Genomic DNA, 15,273 nt, shown 5'->3' with positions numbered 1-15,273 from the left:
TAATAGTTCAAAAAAATTAGGATTTTAATGATCATAAAAAAGTAATTGGTCAACGACCATTCTGGAAAAATATTTACGTGCATAAACTTGCATATAAATTTAACCTCAAAAAGTAAACATAATCTCATTTTGTTTTTGTCACATGTTCTATACAATTTCATTAAGATATACACATATAGTAGTTTTAATATTTTATTCAAATTATGTAAACATTTATAATTTTGGGTGGGTCCTTGTGAGGCATCCCAAATTTTCGGCACTTTACTAAAGAACCACCTCAATACACCAATTTATTTTCATATGAGAAACAAATGAGAAGGACAATCGGCTTTCGTAAAAATATCATTCACATTTGCACCGAATTTTACTCGGATACCGAGTATCAAACCTTTTTCGATATACAACAGTAACCAGTCCCGATGCGACAAGAATACAAAATACGGCTATTTTCCGGAAAGCTGTTTCATGAAATTCTGAAAAGATAGAAAATATATACGGCAAACTATTACATAGAATATTTCTTCCGCGAACTCACTTGTCAGCGAGGTCATGGCAATTTGTAACCGACTATAGTTGGTGATTGATATTGACGGCGGCTAGTTTTTTAAAAATGGCTCGCATTTTTCTATACACTATATAAACTGATTATAAGACCCGGTATTGCATTATGCAGCAATATTAAATTATAAATTAATTATTTTCTCTTCTGTAATTTTACATTAATTTTCAAAAATATTTTTGCCTTTCTTCATAAAGAAAAAATTGAGATATAACAAATATATGAACCAAGATTGCTAATAAAAAGTCACACCTCTGTCGTCGCAGAAACGCGACGTGTCCTGATAATCTCGCCGTCAACGCTCGTGTAAGTTATTGATCACCGACAGTTATTGATCACGACGGTAGTTTTATGAGTCCCTCCTTAAGGTAATTTCTATGCTGATGTAAGCTTTTGTTACTAACACACATATACTACTTCTTTTTTTAAACAGAGTAAATGTTTCCAACAAACTAATTAATTTGTTTACAAATCTACCCATTAAAACTTTCTATTTATCTTTTATAAAATGCATTCCGGTTATGATAGCTGCAGCGTTATAAAGACTTATTATTACATCGTAATTCTGAAAGTTTTGGTATTCCGCCAAGAACTGTCAAGAATTATATTTATATGTACGTATACGTATAACGTGTGTACACATACGTGTCTATGTAAAAACATTTATAAATAGTCATAACGTTTATAGTTATAACGCTGTGTAATCAAGCATTTCAATCTCTATTATTATCTGCAAAAGTTTTTTTTATACCTATATCAAGGCAATAAATCATACAACTTGCTAAAACAGAAAAAGAGAATATACGCTAAACATGTAAAAAAATGGAATAAATTTTCTTTCTCTCAAAAGACAAATAAAGAGTAGTTAGTAAGCTTGGATAAGTATTGTTAACTCAGTGGCTATATACGAAGTATCTTAGCTGAAGATAAGCTAAGAGTCGTCGTGTTCAAAAGAAAGTACAAAAACTTAGCAAATTATGATTGCATTGTGTTTGAATCATATATGGTTATTTTCGTGAGTTTAAATAAAAAAATTAAGCCCATGTAATTATATAAATATTTAATAAAATAAAAACATTAATGATGTATATTTTTTAAATAAATCAATTGAAATTTTTAAATTTATATTAATGATTGTATAAATTACATTTTTATTATATTTTATTACATGAAAGAATAGAATTATGTAAATATTGTCCTATCTCGTAAAATATTATAGATTTGTTTTCGAAATAGGGCACGCTTCATCTTTAAACGAATGAAGACCTCTCGCAATTGTGTGCAAGGTACACGTAAATTATTTTAAAATTATATGCAAAAAACGAGCATGAGATCGATGCGATATCATAAGCGCAAACTCAGCAAGTAAAAATGTAGTCTTTATGGTGAATAAATTTACCAGACACAAAGGAGAGAGAAAAAGAGAAAGAGAGAGAAAAGGAAAATAGAAGGAAAAGCACACAAAAACTCCACTCTAAAAGAGGAAAATCATGGGACTCAAATCATGGTAGTCAAATTTTACATCTGGCGAGTGGATTTAATCTGGTAAATGGAAAACACATTCCACAAATCGCGTTTGCTGCATTTCGATGCGCTTCCAAAAATACAATTTAGTCACTAATGGTTATGATGTAATTCGATTTCAAATAGCGGTGTGTTGCACGTTCCTTTGACCACGTTCGAATCAGTTGTCAATGACAGTTAATGGAATGCATTATATGTATGTCCAGTCAATGCGTTAATATCATATATGCATGTTTACGAACTCATACGATATTTGGGCGTTCGTTTAATTAATTACATTTATAATACCTAAGCTATAGTTATATAAATATGTGTATTATAATGAATTATAACTGCAAAACAATAACTATAATTGTTTGGAAACAGTTTCATTTGAAAGTAAATAAATGCAAACATACAAAAAAAGATATTATTTATATTTGCTATAATAATATCTGTAAATTGCCTTTTTTTTAATTGTTTGCAAAAAAGAGCGAGATATAAAGGAAAAGAGAAAGAATATATTTTTAAAAAACATTATCTTTATTTCTATATAATCGGTTATTACACCGAAATTGTATTTTAAAATTAATATAAAATTTAATATTAAACTTTTTATACTTCAAAATATTAAAATTTTTGGAAAGCTTTGTTCTTTAATTGTGCCATTATTGCAACAAATAAGTGATTATAATCCTAAAATTATAAAATAAAATATAATAATAAGTGTCTACAAAAGTCTATGGCTTTCCTAATAGCGTGTAATATTACGCTAGTCATTACGCGTTATTGTGACGATTTAGCTCTTCATGAAATAATAAAAAGATGCAAACAATAAAGACAACAGACAGAAAAGATATAATCTTACCTGAGTAATTTGAGAAATCTGAACAAAGCACGAAATAGTCGATTTAATGTGCTAATTCTGCAAAGTCCGATATGTGCCGCTCCTAAGAGGTATTTATATCCTTATTGCCCCCATTTTATCACAATTGGGTGATTATTTTCTCAACAGCGCAACGTATCGATGCTTATATATTAGAGAAAAACATTGTCGCAAAGGGATGCTACGTATTAAACTTTTTTTTTTAAATAACAATGTTCTACCGACGCCGTAAACATTCATGCAATATGTCTTTGGCTTTTTCTCTTTCAACCGATATTTACACAGATCCCTAGAGTGATCGTAATTTACGACGCGTTTTCATCGGGAATCTCTTGAGCAATGACCGGGCCAACCGACTTCCTCTTGGATAGACCACTGACATTCAGCTGCGGCACGAAGCAATGTTCCTCGTGATAATGGTACACATCGATCGCTCCAAATTGTCGAACACCCTATCCTGTCGATCGCTTGTGGTATAGATATGAGGCAGAAAAGTGCAGAAATTTTGTTATCAAACTCATCTATTCCAATGTCTTTATACTCTTCGCTTGTTTCCATTGACATCGTGCAATCCTGTTTTAGCACTTTATCATAAAGTACATAATTGAGGGGACATTTCAGAGAGGATAAAATAAAATTACATAAATAATTATCGGTTATCGATGTTATCAAATCGCTTTATGGCGTTTAAGCAATTATGTTAAAAGTAATATATTATCGATGTTATCAATTCAGATGCATTGAAGCATTTCGAAGGATATAACATTTAAGTGGCTACGTTAGAGAAGTAAAAACAATTGATTCACAGAGAAGAATTGGTCCATAGTAATATAAAACAGCGTGGAATAACAGTACAGTATAGAAGTATATAAAAGTAACAGGATCTACTTCAAATATCTCTTCTTATTCTGCGAAAGAAAGATATGCTATTAACTTAGAAGATGTTAGCCGCTTTAATTTCGTAGTGTATCACTTTCTGACATCCAGATCGTGTGTTTACTATTTAGATGTTGTAAATTATTGCAATAATGAAGATGAGTTAGTTTTTGTTCTGTTTCTTTGGCAGAATGCAAGCATTGTTGTCATAAACGTGTGTTTAAGAAAATATTGATAAAAATTTTCAAAAAACTTGTTCGCGATTCTGCCGATTGCAGGAAATCTGTAAGAAAATATTTTGATAAGATAGTAACTATATCTAGATGTACAATAATTATCTATTGTGAATTTATTATAATTACAATAATGTCACTGGAACTGTTGCAGTAAACGTTACCTGACGTGAATACATAATGTCAACTTAACAGGTTATCTCAAGAGATGTAAGGTAATGACATCACGATCTTTATTATGGAAGAGATAAGAATTATAAAATTCTGAGATGCAATATAAGATAATTTAAATATTAAATAATATAAAATTGATCTGCATCTACTCAACGCGAACAGTTTTTCCATAATAATTATACTTTTTTTATATAACACAGATTTTCTTTTCAATATTTAACTGAATTATATTATTAATATTTTACTATTATCGTTAATATTTTACTAAATTAGATTATCGTTAAATTTATCCGTCGCTTTGGTATATTTTAATAAATTTGCAAATTACAATTTGCACTTCGCGCGTGCAATACATGTCCTATTAATCTAATTACAAATGTGTTTGATGTTCAATAAATTCCTGAAATAAACGCGAGGATGCTCACTGCTCGGTTTTCATCTGTCAGCTACATATGCCGCTATTGCGGCCAAATTACACAAGTTAATAACGAATAATGAGATATATATATATATTAAAATATATATTATAATTCTTGAAATTCCCAGAAAAATATACATGCAAATCAGCAGATAACTACAAGGCAGACCAACCAGGTGAGGTAGGTAAACAAGCAGAGCAAGCGAGGCAAGCAGGTCAGGCAGGTATGTAGGTTTTCTTCTTTATGACCTGCGAGCAGAGAGGACAGAAAGCGTGATAGTTTGAGAGGGAGGCTGGAAAACACGCGCAGGCGTCTCTGGTGCCCTCCATCGTGGCGCTTCCACCCTCCGCGCACCCCTAACGCCGTCGACTCACCCTCGCTCGGGTGCCTTCCTCGTCGCTCTCCTCTCCTCTCCACCGCCTTGGAGCGTTGCTCGTTGCGCCTCGGTCAATCCGCGAGCAGTATGGCGCTACGCGCTCTGGCACGGCAACGTACGTAGCCGTCACGTCGTTCACCGTGTATCCGTGTACCCGTTGAATGACGATCCACCGCGTCCCTGGCAGGGTAAATCCGCGCGCGAATTACGGTTGTCAATCTCGCGCAACTGGGTCGCTTTTTCGGCGTCCCTAGGAAGTAGGATCGCAAACAAAGGGTAAGAAATAAGAGACCGCATAGTGAAAAAGGCTCTGCAAAATCACAGTGTGAAGAGAAAATGATATAAATTTTGGCGAAGTAAATTTTGAAAGACGACGCTAGTCAATATGCAACCGCGTGCATCGCATCCGGCCCGACGCTGGCCGTAGACAACGCCGGATAAACGTGCTCCGAGTAGCGCGTTCCGACGACGAGTGGCTTCCCTCCAGACAACGTGCGGTAAATGATCAGGCGATCGAGGATGACAGGCTTCTCGACAGCTATCATTGATATCGGTATCAGCAACGCCGATACGGCGACGATCGGGAAGACAACGACGAAGGCGATGTTAATTACGATTTTTCGGATTGGTCTCACGTGTTTGCGCGCCGCTTAGAACATCGATATGACATTTAGGTCTCGAACGGTCTCGTAAAAAACCATCAGATTTATAGAAAATTTACTGGATAGTGCAGTGAGAGGGTGGACACAGAGCTTCAAGCAGCCACCAGCTGATCGTCGATAAATACGACGAGCGCGCGGCATGTCCCTCATCAATTAACACCGCGTGTTCACATCTCACGTTGGTAATCTGTGGGTGATCATCCCTTGGACTACAATAGAGCGACCAATTTGCAAGATGGCATGTCCATTCTCTAGCAGACGCTTCAAACTAACCCACAGAGACGATAGCAGCAGGGAAGGGGACCATCGCAGGATCGCGAGAATCAGGCAGGATGAACGGGACATTGATGTCCTGCGACAATCATCGGTTCAAATAACGTCGTCGCTTTTAGGAGAAGATGGTGACGACCTTGAGAACACACAGACACTTAATCTGAAGCACCTAAGAGCCGCGGTGACCCTCTTGACTAACCCTTCGGTATTAAATAAACGATGATTTTATTCCTTCAGCTTTCGCTATCGTCGCATACACTATCCTTACCTTGTCTCTCATCGCAGCGTGCTTTACCATTGTTCAGCATGCACTTCTTTACCGTCTTAATATCTCATTGACGTGGTAGTAAAAGGTACGAATAGATGTTGCATGCCTTGTTCCAAGCTTTTAGATGAAAGTGGAGACCTAGAGAAATACCGCGTAAGAAATAATTTTAACGCGCGAAGGATCAGCCGGCTCTTGTACGGCTCTTCTCTCGATGAATTCAAAGTCGGATTAGTGCAGGCGGTAACACGCAATTGGTTCAGTTCGCCCGAGGTTTTATTCTTCTTTGTCGTCTATGTACACTCGCCTCTGTTTGTGAATTTCCTTCTTTACCCTTGTCAGCTTTAAAACCGGTATACCGCGGATTTGAAGTACTGAATTCCATTTTCAAAAGATAATGATTATGATAAATAAAACGCCACATTGGGATTGTTTTAATGTGCAATAATCTGCGCGTCAAATGCATTTATATTTATCATATCGACCTAAATATCGGCACAGATAAATTAATGTTTGTCTTAAAATTTAATTGGCTGCGTTCTAAAGAACGCGAAATAAATTATACGGGTCATAAATAATTTACTTTAATATTTTGCGTTGTTTAATAGCCCGCAGTAAAATTAATTTTGTTGCCCTGCTACCGGGGCCATGTACATTGGTAATAACATACGTTTTTGTTTAATTATTATTCATAATGTACTTGCACAAACTCCCACATTCTCTTCTAGTTGTATAGAAACCGCTATCAAACTTTCCATACGATAAATCCGCTCGCGACTACAGAGATCACCATGGGAATCGGGACAGTTTTTCATTGAAAACTGGGTCAGAAATATGTAATAAATCCCAACGAAAAGTTTCCTGCCGTCGCTGTTAGAGAAAGCGGGAGTTTCCAAGTTCCTCCTCCGCGCGGAAGCAAACCACGTTAGCGACTCACGCGAATGTTTTCAAACCTTGTCTTGCAAAGGTATAGAGCTTCTTACTAAAGCTTTTTGCATTAAATTTGGCACAGAAAGTCTTGTCTCTATCACTAATATGTATTTCTTTCATAATGCTTTCACGTTCCTTTCCTCATAGAGCTTTAGAACTTACGTGATAAATTACGCAATAAGCAACTTGAGAGATTTGAAACATATTATTGATGTTTATTACAGATACAGAGCCTTAGTGCTTTCGTATTTAAAGCCATCTTCGATAGTCATAAATAACAACTTTTTACACAAAACAAATCGATATCAGTTGGTAAATATTTTCTCTTTACGAAGAGATAAAATTATACTTTTCCGATACTTCTTAAAGAACATATATTCGGTGGGTTAGGTCGTACAAGTATCATCATCAAGGTAGTATCGACCACTTCTGATTATTAAATTGCAGCAATTCAACGAGTTTTTCCACTATTCAATTACGTTGGATCGATTCTCTTCGCATGATCGTATCTAGTTGGCAAATGTCATTGATATTTCAGAGAGTTAATGGCGTTTGATGGTAGATTAAGGAAGACGAGAACGTGGTACTTAGGGTGATAACGGCGTGTGTAAATCCGAGAGGTGTTGAGCCATATACACGGCCCACTATCAGCATTCGATATATTGTACAATGAGTGAAGTGGAAATGAATAGTTTCTCGCAAGAATAGGCACGGGATGTGACGCGAAGCTCATATTAAAGGATAAAATCGAACGTGTCTTAAACAATACTTGTTGACTACATCGTTATATTATAATTTTCTAGAAACGGCTCTTTTTCGTGAAAAAAAAAATGTATTGTGCTCCGTTTTTCCAAATTCTATTATTGGATAAATATGTTTAATTACTTTTCTTGTTTTAAATAGATAAAATCGTACTGGAAAAAATTTCTGATTAAAAATGAACAAATCAGAAGATTTTAATCAGAATTCAGTTATTTCAACTAGAATTCCTATAATATATTCCTATATAGATTCAATCAGAAAAATTTGATTTCTTCATTTTCAACTAAAATTCCAATTAGTATAACCAGATTTTTTTTTCTAGTACAAGAGAGCTAAAATGAACGCAATAAAAGTCTCGTGAGAAGTACTTTTTTACCTTCTTCCTTTCTTCGATTGGTATCTCTTATATAAAATATAATTGGAGAAAATCTTGTGCTAGGTTTAGAATAAATGAAATTCTGGGAACGTCGTATATTGGGTTAGCACCGCCTGGATAAATATTACTGAGATGGAAATTCGAAGGAAGAAATCAGAGGTTTCATTATTGATTGAACTTTTGTGGAAGTTTAAGCGAGACAATGAATCGTGAAGCGCGAGTTCCGTTTAATTCACGTGACGCTATATATAAAACGACGTCTTTAATATCGCTTTCTAATTGACAAGTGCGTCGGAAAATTTCCAATGACTGAAACTTTCGTCTTCAATGCAGCGCATGGCGGCACGTCTCCGTATCTGTGGATTGTTCAGTTATTCTATTAAATCCTTCTCTTTGAGTTCGAGGTAACAGGGTAACACTGTAGCCCATTAAATATGGCTATTTGAAAATTATAATTGCAATTTGAAAATCCGATTGCCAATTCGCTGTAATGCAGTTACGGTTGGAGTTTCAATTTCAACGTTTGCAATTGTGCGATATTCTGGTACCACCGAAAATCAATAACGCGTGCAGAATTCATTCCTAAATGAGGCTGAAATTTTGTAATACGAAGATGGCGCGGTTAAAAGTACGTTCGCTTAAAAGCTATAATTTCATTGTTCCGAAGAAATCCAACGTTCTTGTTTGCGCCGTAATTGTAAGTCCTTGGAATTGTACGTTTTTCACAGATTTTTTTTTTGCAAAAAATCGCCAAGCCACGTATTTCGAGATGACGTCGAAACGAGTATTCGGCGCGCAGCTTCGAGATAAAAGGGTCAAGAGCAATTAATCTAGGAGGGTGGAGAACACGAGATTGCTTTGCAACGTGTACACACAGCCGAATATTCCTTCGTTCATCTGAAACACTGCCTGATATAGCGAACGGTTATTTACTAAAGCGGATGAATAAATGACCACGAAGAGTAAATGTTACGAATCGCTAATCGTGCCATAGAAAACGTATTCTAAAGCGGACAAATGCCACAGATCCGGAGCAGAGGTCAGGAGTTATTAGCCCAGTAAAACGCAGCCTAGTGCAGTATATGCGACGTCTTTCTACAAGCTTCCGTTTTAATCTTTCTAAATGAAAAGCGAGATCTTTCCAAGGACGTTCCAAGATATTTCTGGTATAATGGATGTCATTGCGAGCGGTTCTTCATCGAAGAGCCGATATTTTATGGTAGCTTCTCACTAGCTCGGCACGACGCGAACGTTAAAAAATAAAATCCATATATATCCTATATACGAACCATTATGTCGGTACGAGGGGAATTAACACAGCGCGTAAAAAAGTAGGTGTATCGAATAACTACGTATATCTATGCGTGTGTATGTGTGTGTGTGTGTGTGTGTGTGTGTGTGTGTGTGTGTGTGTGTGTGTGTGTGTGTGTGTGTGTGTGTGTGTGTGTGTGTAGAGGGAAAAGGTGCTGTAAAATCGGAATAGGATTTTACGAGCACAATACCTGCGCGCAACGCAGCGCGATGGTGAAAAAGGCGGATTGCAAATTCCAAATGCAATTAATCTAACGAGCGGGATATCAAGGTATTGTCTCTGCAGTTGCCTTTCGACTATCCGCACGGCCAATTATTCTTTTTTCTTTTTTCCAACGTCGTAGAAGAGCGTAAGACGAGCAAAAATGCGGTGCCGTTCAATGAAGAAATCAACGAAAAAGAGGTATTTCGCCGAAGAAGTACGGTACAACATCACTATTTCTCCACTTGCCAGAGTATTGAAATTTTTGCACTGAAATGTCGAGAAATTCCTTTGTGCATCTAAAAGAGCTCCTCGTAAACGAGCATTAAATAGATTATCCCGCCTAATCCCGTGAGCAGCGGTATTAAACGAGCCATTTCTAACGGTGGCTTTTTAAATGCCAGCTGTGTCGTGAGAAATGCCCGTTTGCAGTCCGCGAGAAACTTCAGTAGCACGTAACTCACTTATCGTGCTTGACCCAATAATGGTGTACCTCGATCGTCAGTTCGGCGTTAGAAGCACTATGATGTAGGTATCATGCGGCTTGCGTTAATCGAGAGATCGGGAGTTGATACTGGGCGTGGATTGAACGGCGTTTTACCTCACGCGGGAAATTTACTAAAATAATAACGTAATATCATCGATACAGACATTAATTACGATTTAATAAACGTCGCGTCGTCCCGGGAAATGACGAGCGAAATAGATATATTCGGATTTGATGTCCTCCGTTTTATTAAATTTCACCCGGATGCCGGATGCGCGCGGATATTTTTAACACTATATTTCTACGTCGAATTATATCGCTCGTAACCGATGCGTAATATTAATATTTCACTGAACTTTCTACTCTTTCCCGCGAATACCCGTTGCGACGCAAATATTGCGTATAAATTCACATGGGCATGAATGTAATTCCTACGATAACTGACGTTGTATCATAGCACTTTGGAACTTAAGCACAGAGGAAAGTTCCATACCCGTACCACTACCTGTCGCATGAACCAGGTTGAAATTTAGCATGCACGTGGAAGAGGACTGAGATAAAGTGCTGGGAAATTTTAATTACACGTGCAAGCTTGAGGTATTAGTCAGAATTATCGGGTAGTACTTAATAGAGATTAATGTACAATTTTTCAATCAGTGACTTAAGCTTCGATCTCCAGAAGATTATTCGGAGTAATGTGGCGCAAGTATATTACTGTAATCACTGCAAAGCAGGGGTATTATTATGAATTACGAAATATAATACGGTCCACTTACAAGAAATTAGTATCTGATATTCGGAAGTATGACTAGATACTAATATAGAGGAGAGTAAGGAAATTGCGAGCACTTAAGAGAAAAGTTGAATAAAACCTATCATTCTTTAGTTGGAGAAATTTTCATTTTAAAGAAATACTTCAGTTATTTAGTTTTAAACTAAAACTAATAACTTTTAATTAATATAATTAATAATTAACATTTATATAATTATCAATATTAATTATAATTTTAAACAAAACAAGACTCTTAACATTCGGAATTACTCGCTGTACGCAGGGGCAATGACAGAAGGGTTCCGTTTTATATTTAAAATTATAATTTGTATTTATCATATTGTTTTAATAATATATGAATATTAATTATTGCATTTTAAAGTTAAATCTTTGAATAAAGGTTCTATAATTCGTAAATAATTGTCGCCCTGTTAAATCTATAGTGTCAAATTTAACTTAATATGAGTCGTCACTGCTCCTACTAAATATATAATTATTTTTTATTAAAATGATAATTAAATTTGACACTATATAGTGCTAAATTGACACGATATAGTATCAAAGTGACACGCTATAGTATCAAATTAACACGATATAGTGTCAAATTTAATTATCTTTTAGTATAAGATAACGATATGATTGAGTAGGAGCAATGGCGACTCACATTAAGTTAAATTTGGCACTATCGATTTAACAGTGCGGCTTTAACTTTTTTCTCAGGTAATAACAATTACTTCACTTTTTCGCTTTCATAAAAAATATCAAGAAAACGTGTAATATTATATCTTAGTATATCTTAAATAGCCTTCTACTTATGTGTTATAGTGCGGCAGTGAACATATCTCTCTCGGATTATTATTGGATATGAGAAATGAGAAATTATCACTACTCTAATACTCTGAAATAATATCGTGTTTTTAGCCGATGCTTGTAATTCCATCCCTACATTTGATATAATATACTTTTGTAATATATTTGATATAATATAAGTTTGCAAAACATAACTCATGACGAAAACATTTCCTAAATGAATTGCAGCTTACCAGAACTTAATCATGTTCATTGCAATACAAAATTCGCTCTTCAAGAGCGATCGATACATCCCGTCGTTTCTAACGGCACTTCCAACATCGTCGGGTAATCGTAAGGGTCGTAAATGCAGTTCCGCCGTACACCACGCTACCGTCTACCACGCTATCGCAATGTTATGGAAATGCCGCGATCGATTTGATAGATTTGCATAACACGCGTGTTACCCTCCATACGTTTTTACGACGGGCCACTCGTGTGATAGATGATCCTCATTGCACGACGCTCCTCGTACGCGGACGAATGCTTCTGAGAAGCGCAGTTCTTCCAGGGACTAGCTCTGGATGCTTTCGGGGCCATTACGGCGAGAAATATGCCCGATCGATAAATGGTCGTAGATACTCTTCTGTATATCTCTTTCTCTCTTGAATAATTTTAAATGAACGTAAGTGGAAATGTAAAATCAAATAAAATTTCCGGTAGTACCTTGAAAATTATAGGAAAATTACAGGAAGATGTTCTTGTAGAAAATTTAATATAACCTTATTCTCTCTCTCTCTCTCTCTCTCTCTCTCTCTCTCTCTCTCTCTCTTTCATAAACATATCTGTTAAGTTAAGGCTCAACTAAAATTTTGTATTTTCTAGTTTACCGAAGCTTTGTACATATGAAATAAATATGTTTGTATTTTCTTCACTAAAAAACACAAACGTAAACATTATTGTACACCGGATGAATTTTTGAAGTAATTTATATGCCAGACTCACATGTGTTTATCTTTATCGGAACATAAATACTGAAGCGCTACGCTAGGGAGAGATTTAACTTTTATCAAATCGTTGCAATGTCTGCCTCATACTGAAAATCCCAATAGGCAAACAGTAAATCTATCGCATTATTTTTATAGAATTTGCAGCAGTTCTATTTACTCGCGCACGCTTCATGGAATGGAAAAAGTTCATAGAACATTTAATGTGTAGTACATTAATATATCTACATACGTATTTAACAATGTTAACATATACAAATGGTTCCGCAGATGTCTCCAAAGAAAAGGATTCCTCTTTCGCAAATAAAATGGCTCCATTCAAAGACTGCTATTCATTACTATAATACAAGTCCTTTATGACTGATATCTTTTGTATTTATTTTATTGTGATTATTCTTGTATTAGGGAGTGTTTCATTAAATTCAGAAGTTCACTATGTAAGTTGTATCTGTTTAACTCGATACGCATACATATACAAAAGATATTACGGTTTTATATCTCTGGATGGTCGCATATGATATTTCGCTTGACGTGAGGAAAACACGCGCCAAGAAGCAACAGAGAAATACCGTAATCTTGTAACATCTCCCAAAGTTGGCCAGAAGTCAGATGGAATGAATAAGCAAAATATAATGTTCGACGTCGCATCTCGTGGTATTACAATGACGCGGTAAAGCACTATAACGAACAATCGTAATTTTGTTTACCAACCTTCATCTAGAGATTATATCCTATATAGAGATATATCCTTTTGATGCAATTGTTCCTCTTCAGCAATTTTTTGGCATGTTGTAGAGAATAAAATTTTATTCATTATTTCACAAATGTGTGTATCCTCTGCATTGTCTGCATTGTCCGCAGTATTTCCTTCGATTCTCAAATGTGCAAAAGTTCAGCACATTGTGTTCAAGAATTCCTTTCTGATGAAAACGGCTGCTAAAAATATCGCATGTCATCGGTCGAATTTATAAAAACACGAGCTTCATAAGACTACGCGGTCATTTCCGCAAAATAAAAAGATATTCGGTGTATCTTAGCCATCTGTACCTTTAACCACGTGGCATACGTTTTTACCAAGCTGTCGGATCTTCATTAAAGAAACGTTAGATACGTTTTACGTCAGGGACGTGCACGAGATTAATCCTTTTTCTCGTCATTCTATTTTCTCGAGTATAGCGTCCCTTTGCGCTTTGTAGTAACAAACTAGAGTGCTTTATGAAAAGCTGGGGTTCCTCACAACAAGAGACTATCTTTTGCAAAGAAAAATGTTTAATGATATAACAAATATAAGGTATCCTGCGCTTATTTTTAGAATAGAAAAGGAAGAAGAATATCATACTTATATATCCATAGAGATATGATACATTTTTTTATATAATTGGGATTATGGCCGACAAGAATGTTAAGGTGTAACATTAAGATTATTTCTCTATAATAATACACAAATGAGCTTAGCTAACGGCAAATACAACTAGGTTACTCGAGCAATCTGCAGTAGCACGAACATTCAGTGTGCCCCGCCAAAAGTAATTAAACTATGCCATTCAAACAGACGGTCCGTATCTATTACACGGTTTAACGTTTCGTAGATTACAGTAGGACAATATGGTGGATTGCTCTTCTCGGTTGGTATATGTATTCTGCTTTAACTCGTGCAACATCCCACCGCATAAATACGTAAAAACGAAATTGCATAAAAACGCGTTGCATTCGTATCGTGAATTTCAGAGAACGCTCGTGACTAATCATTGTTACCGTGAATGACACGTCGGTAGAGACAAGCTTTATGGTGACGGACAACCGGTTCGACACGGGGATCCATTTCACCCGATGAATTGGATGGACGCGACAGAAACTTCGTTACTTAGTTAAATTGATGGAAATCAAGTTTTCCTCCTACTTGTGGAATTGCGTCGATACGCATCGTGACGAAAGTGCAACCATGCCCGCAACAAAATGTCCGCAGCTTCAACATCAATGTGATTTTGCTAGAAGTTGCTTAAAGCGTAAATTTGTGAAGTTTCTAAACGCGAAGAAATATTTCCGAGACATATATATATACAGAAGTTTTAGCGGAGAATTGTGAAGCTTGCATGCGTATAGTTGTGACAAATATATATGCATCGTAATTTATATTGCCTTGTCAAAATTGAACAAGTGCATAAAGTATCATTTTATACTTTTATGAAGGAATGGATATTGCGATTCACAATATTTCCCGCGGCAAAAATATTAGACAATCGTTTATGAGAAATAAAATAAATTAGACATTAATTCAAGGCTTTGTATTGTTTCATCGCGCGGCATATATACGCTTTTACATACTGCTCCGTCAGTAATTTGTTCCCTATTATTCATTTCCTTTCTCTTTTATGCGACAAATCTTTATGAATATTTCCAGCATGCGAAAG

At 35.8% G+C, this 15,273-nt stretch overlaps 1 protein-coding gene across 3 annotated transcripts in view; it reads left to right on the top strand.

Annotated features, from left to right (window-relative positions):
- The first annotated feature begins 5,120 nt into the window (after window positions 1–5,120).
- Window positions 5,121–15,273, top strand: part of LOC108746298 (head-specific guanylate cyclase) — a 28,278-nt gene continuing 18,125 nt past the window's right edge. For 2 of the 3 annotated variants that reach the window (XM_018482975.1, XM_018482976.1), the window contains exon 1: window positions 5,121–6,166. In XM_018482975.1, coding sequence (XP_018338477.1) covers window positions 5,924–6,166 — 243 coding nt within the window. In that variant the 5' untranslated portion in view covers window positions 5,121–5,923. The remainder of the gene's footprint in view (window positions 6,167–15,273) is intronic. The other variant, XM_018482977.1, reaches the window with a different exon arrangement.

Source organism: Trachymyrmex septentrionalis, unplaced genomic scaffold (genome assembly GCF_001594115.1).
Source record: "Trachymyrmex septentrionalis isolate Tsep2-gDNA-1 unplaced genomic scaffold, Tsep1.0 scaffold165, whole genome shotgun sequence".
Taxonomy (NCBI): domain Eukaryota; kingdom Metazoa; phylum Arthropoda; class Insecta; order Hymenoptera; family Formicidae; genus Trachymyrmex; species Trachymyrmex septentrionalis.
This window is presented reverse-complemented; position numbering and strand designations above follow the sequence as displayed.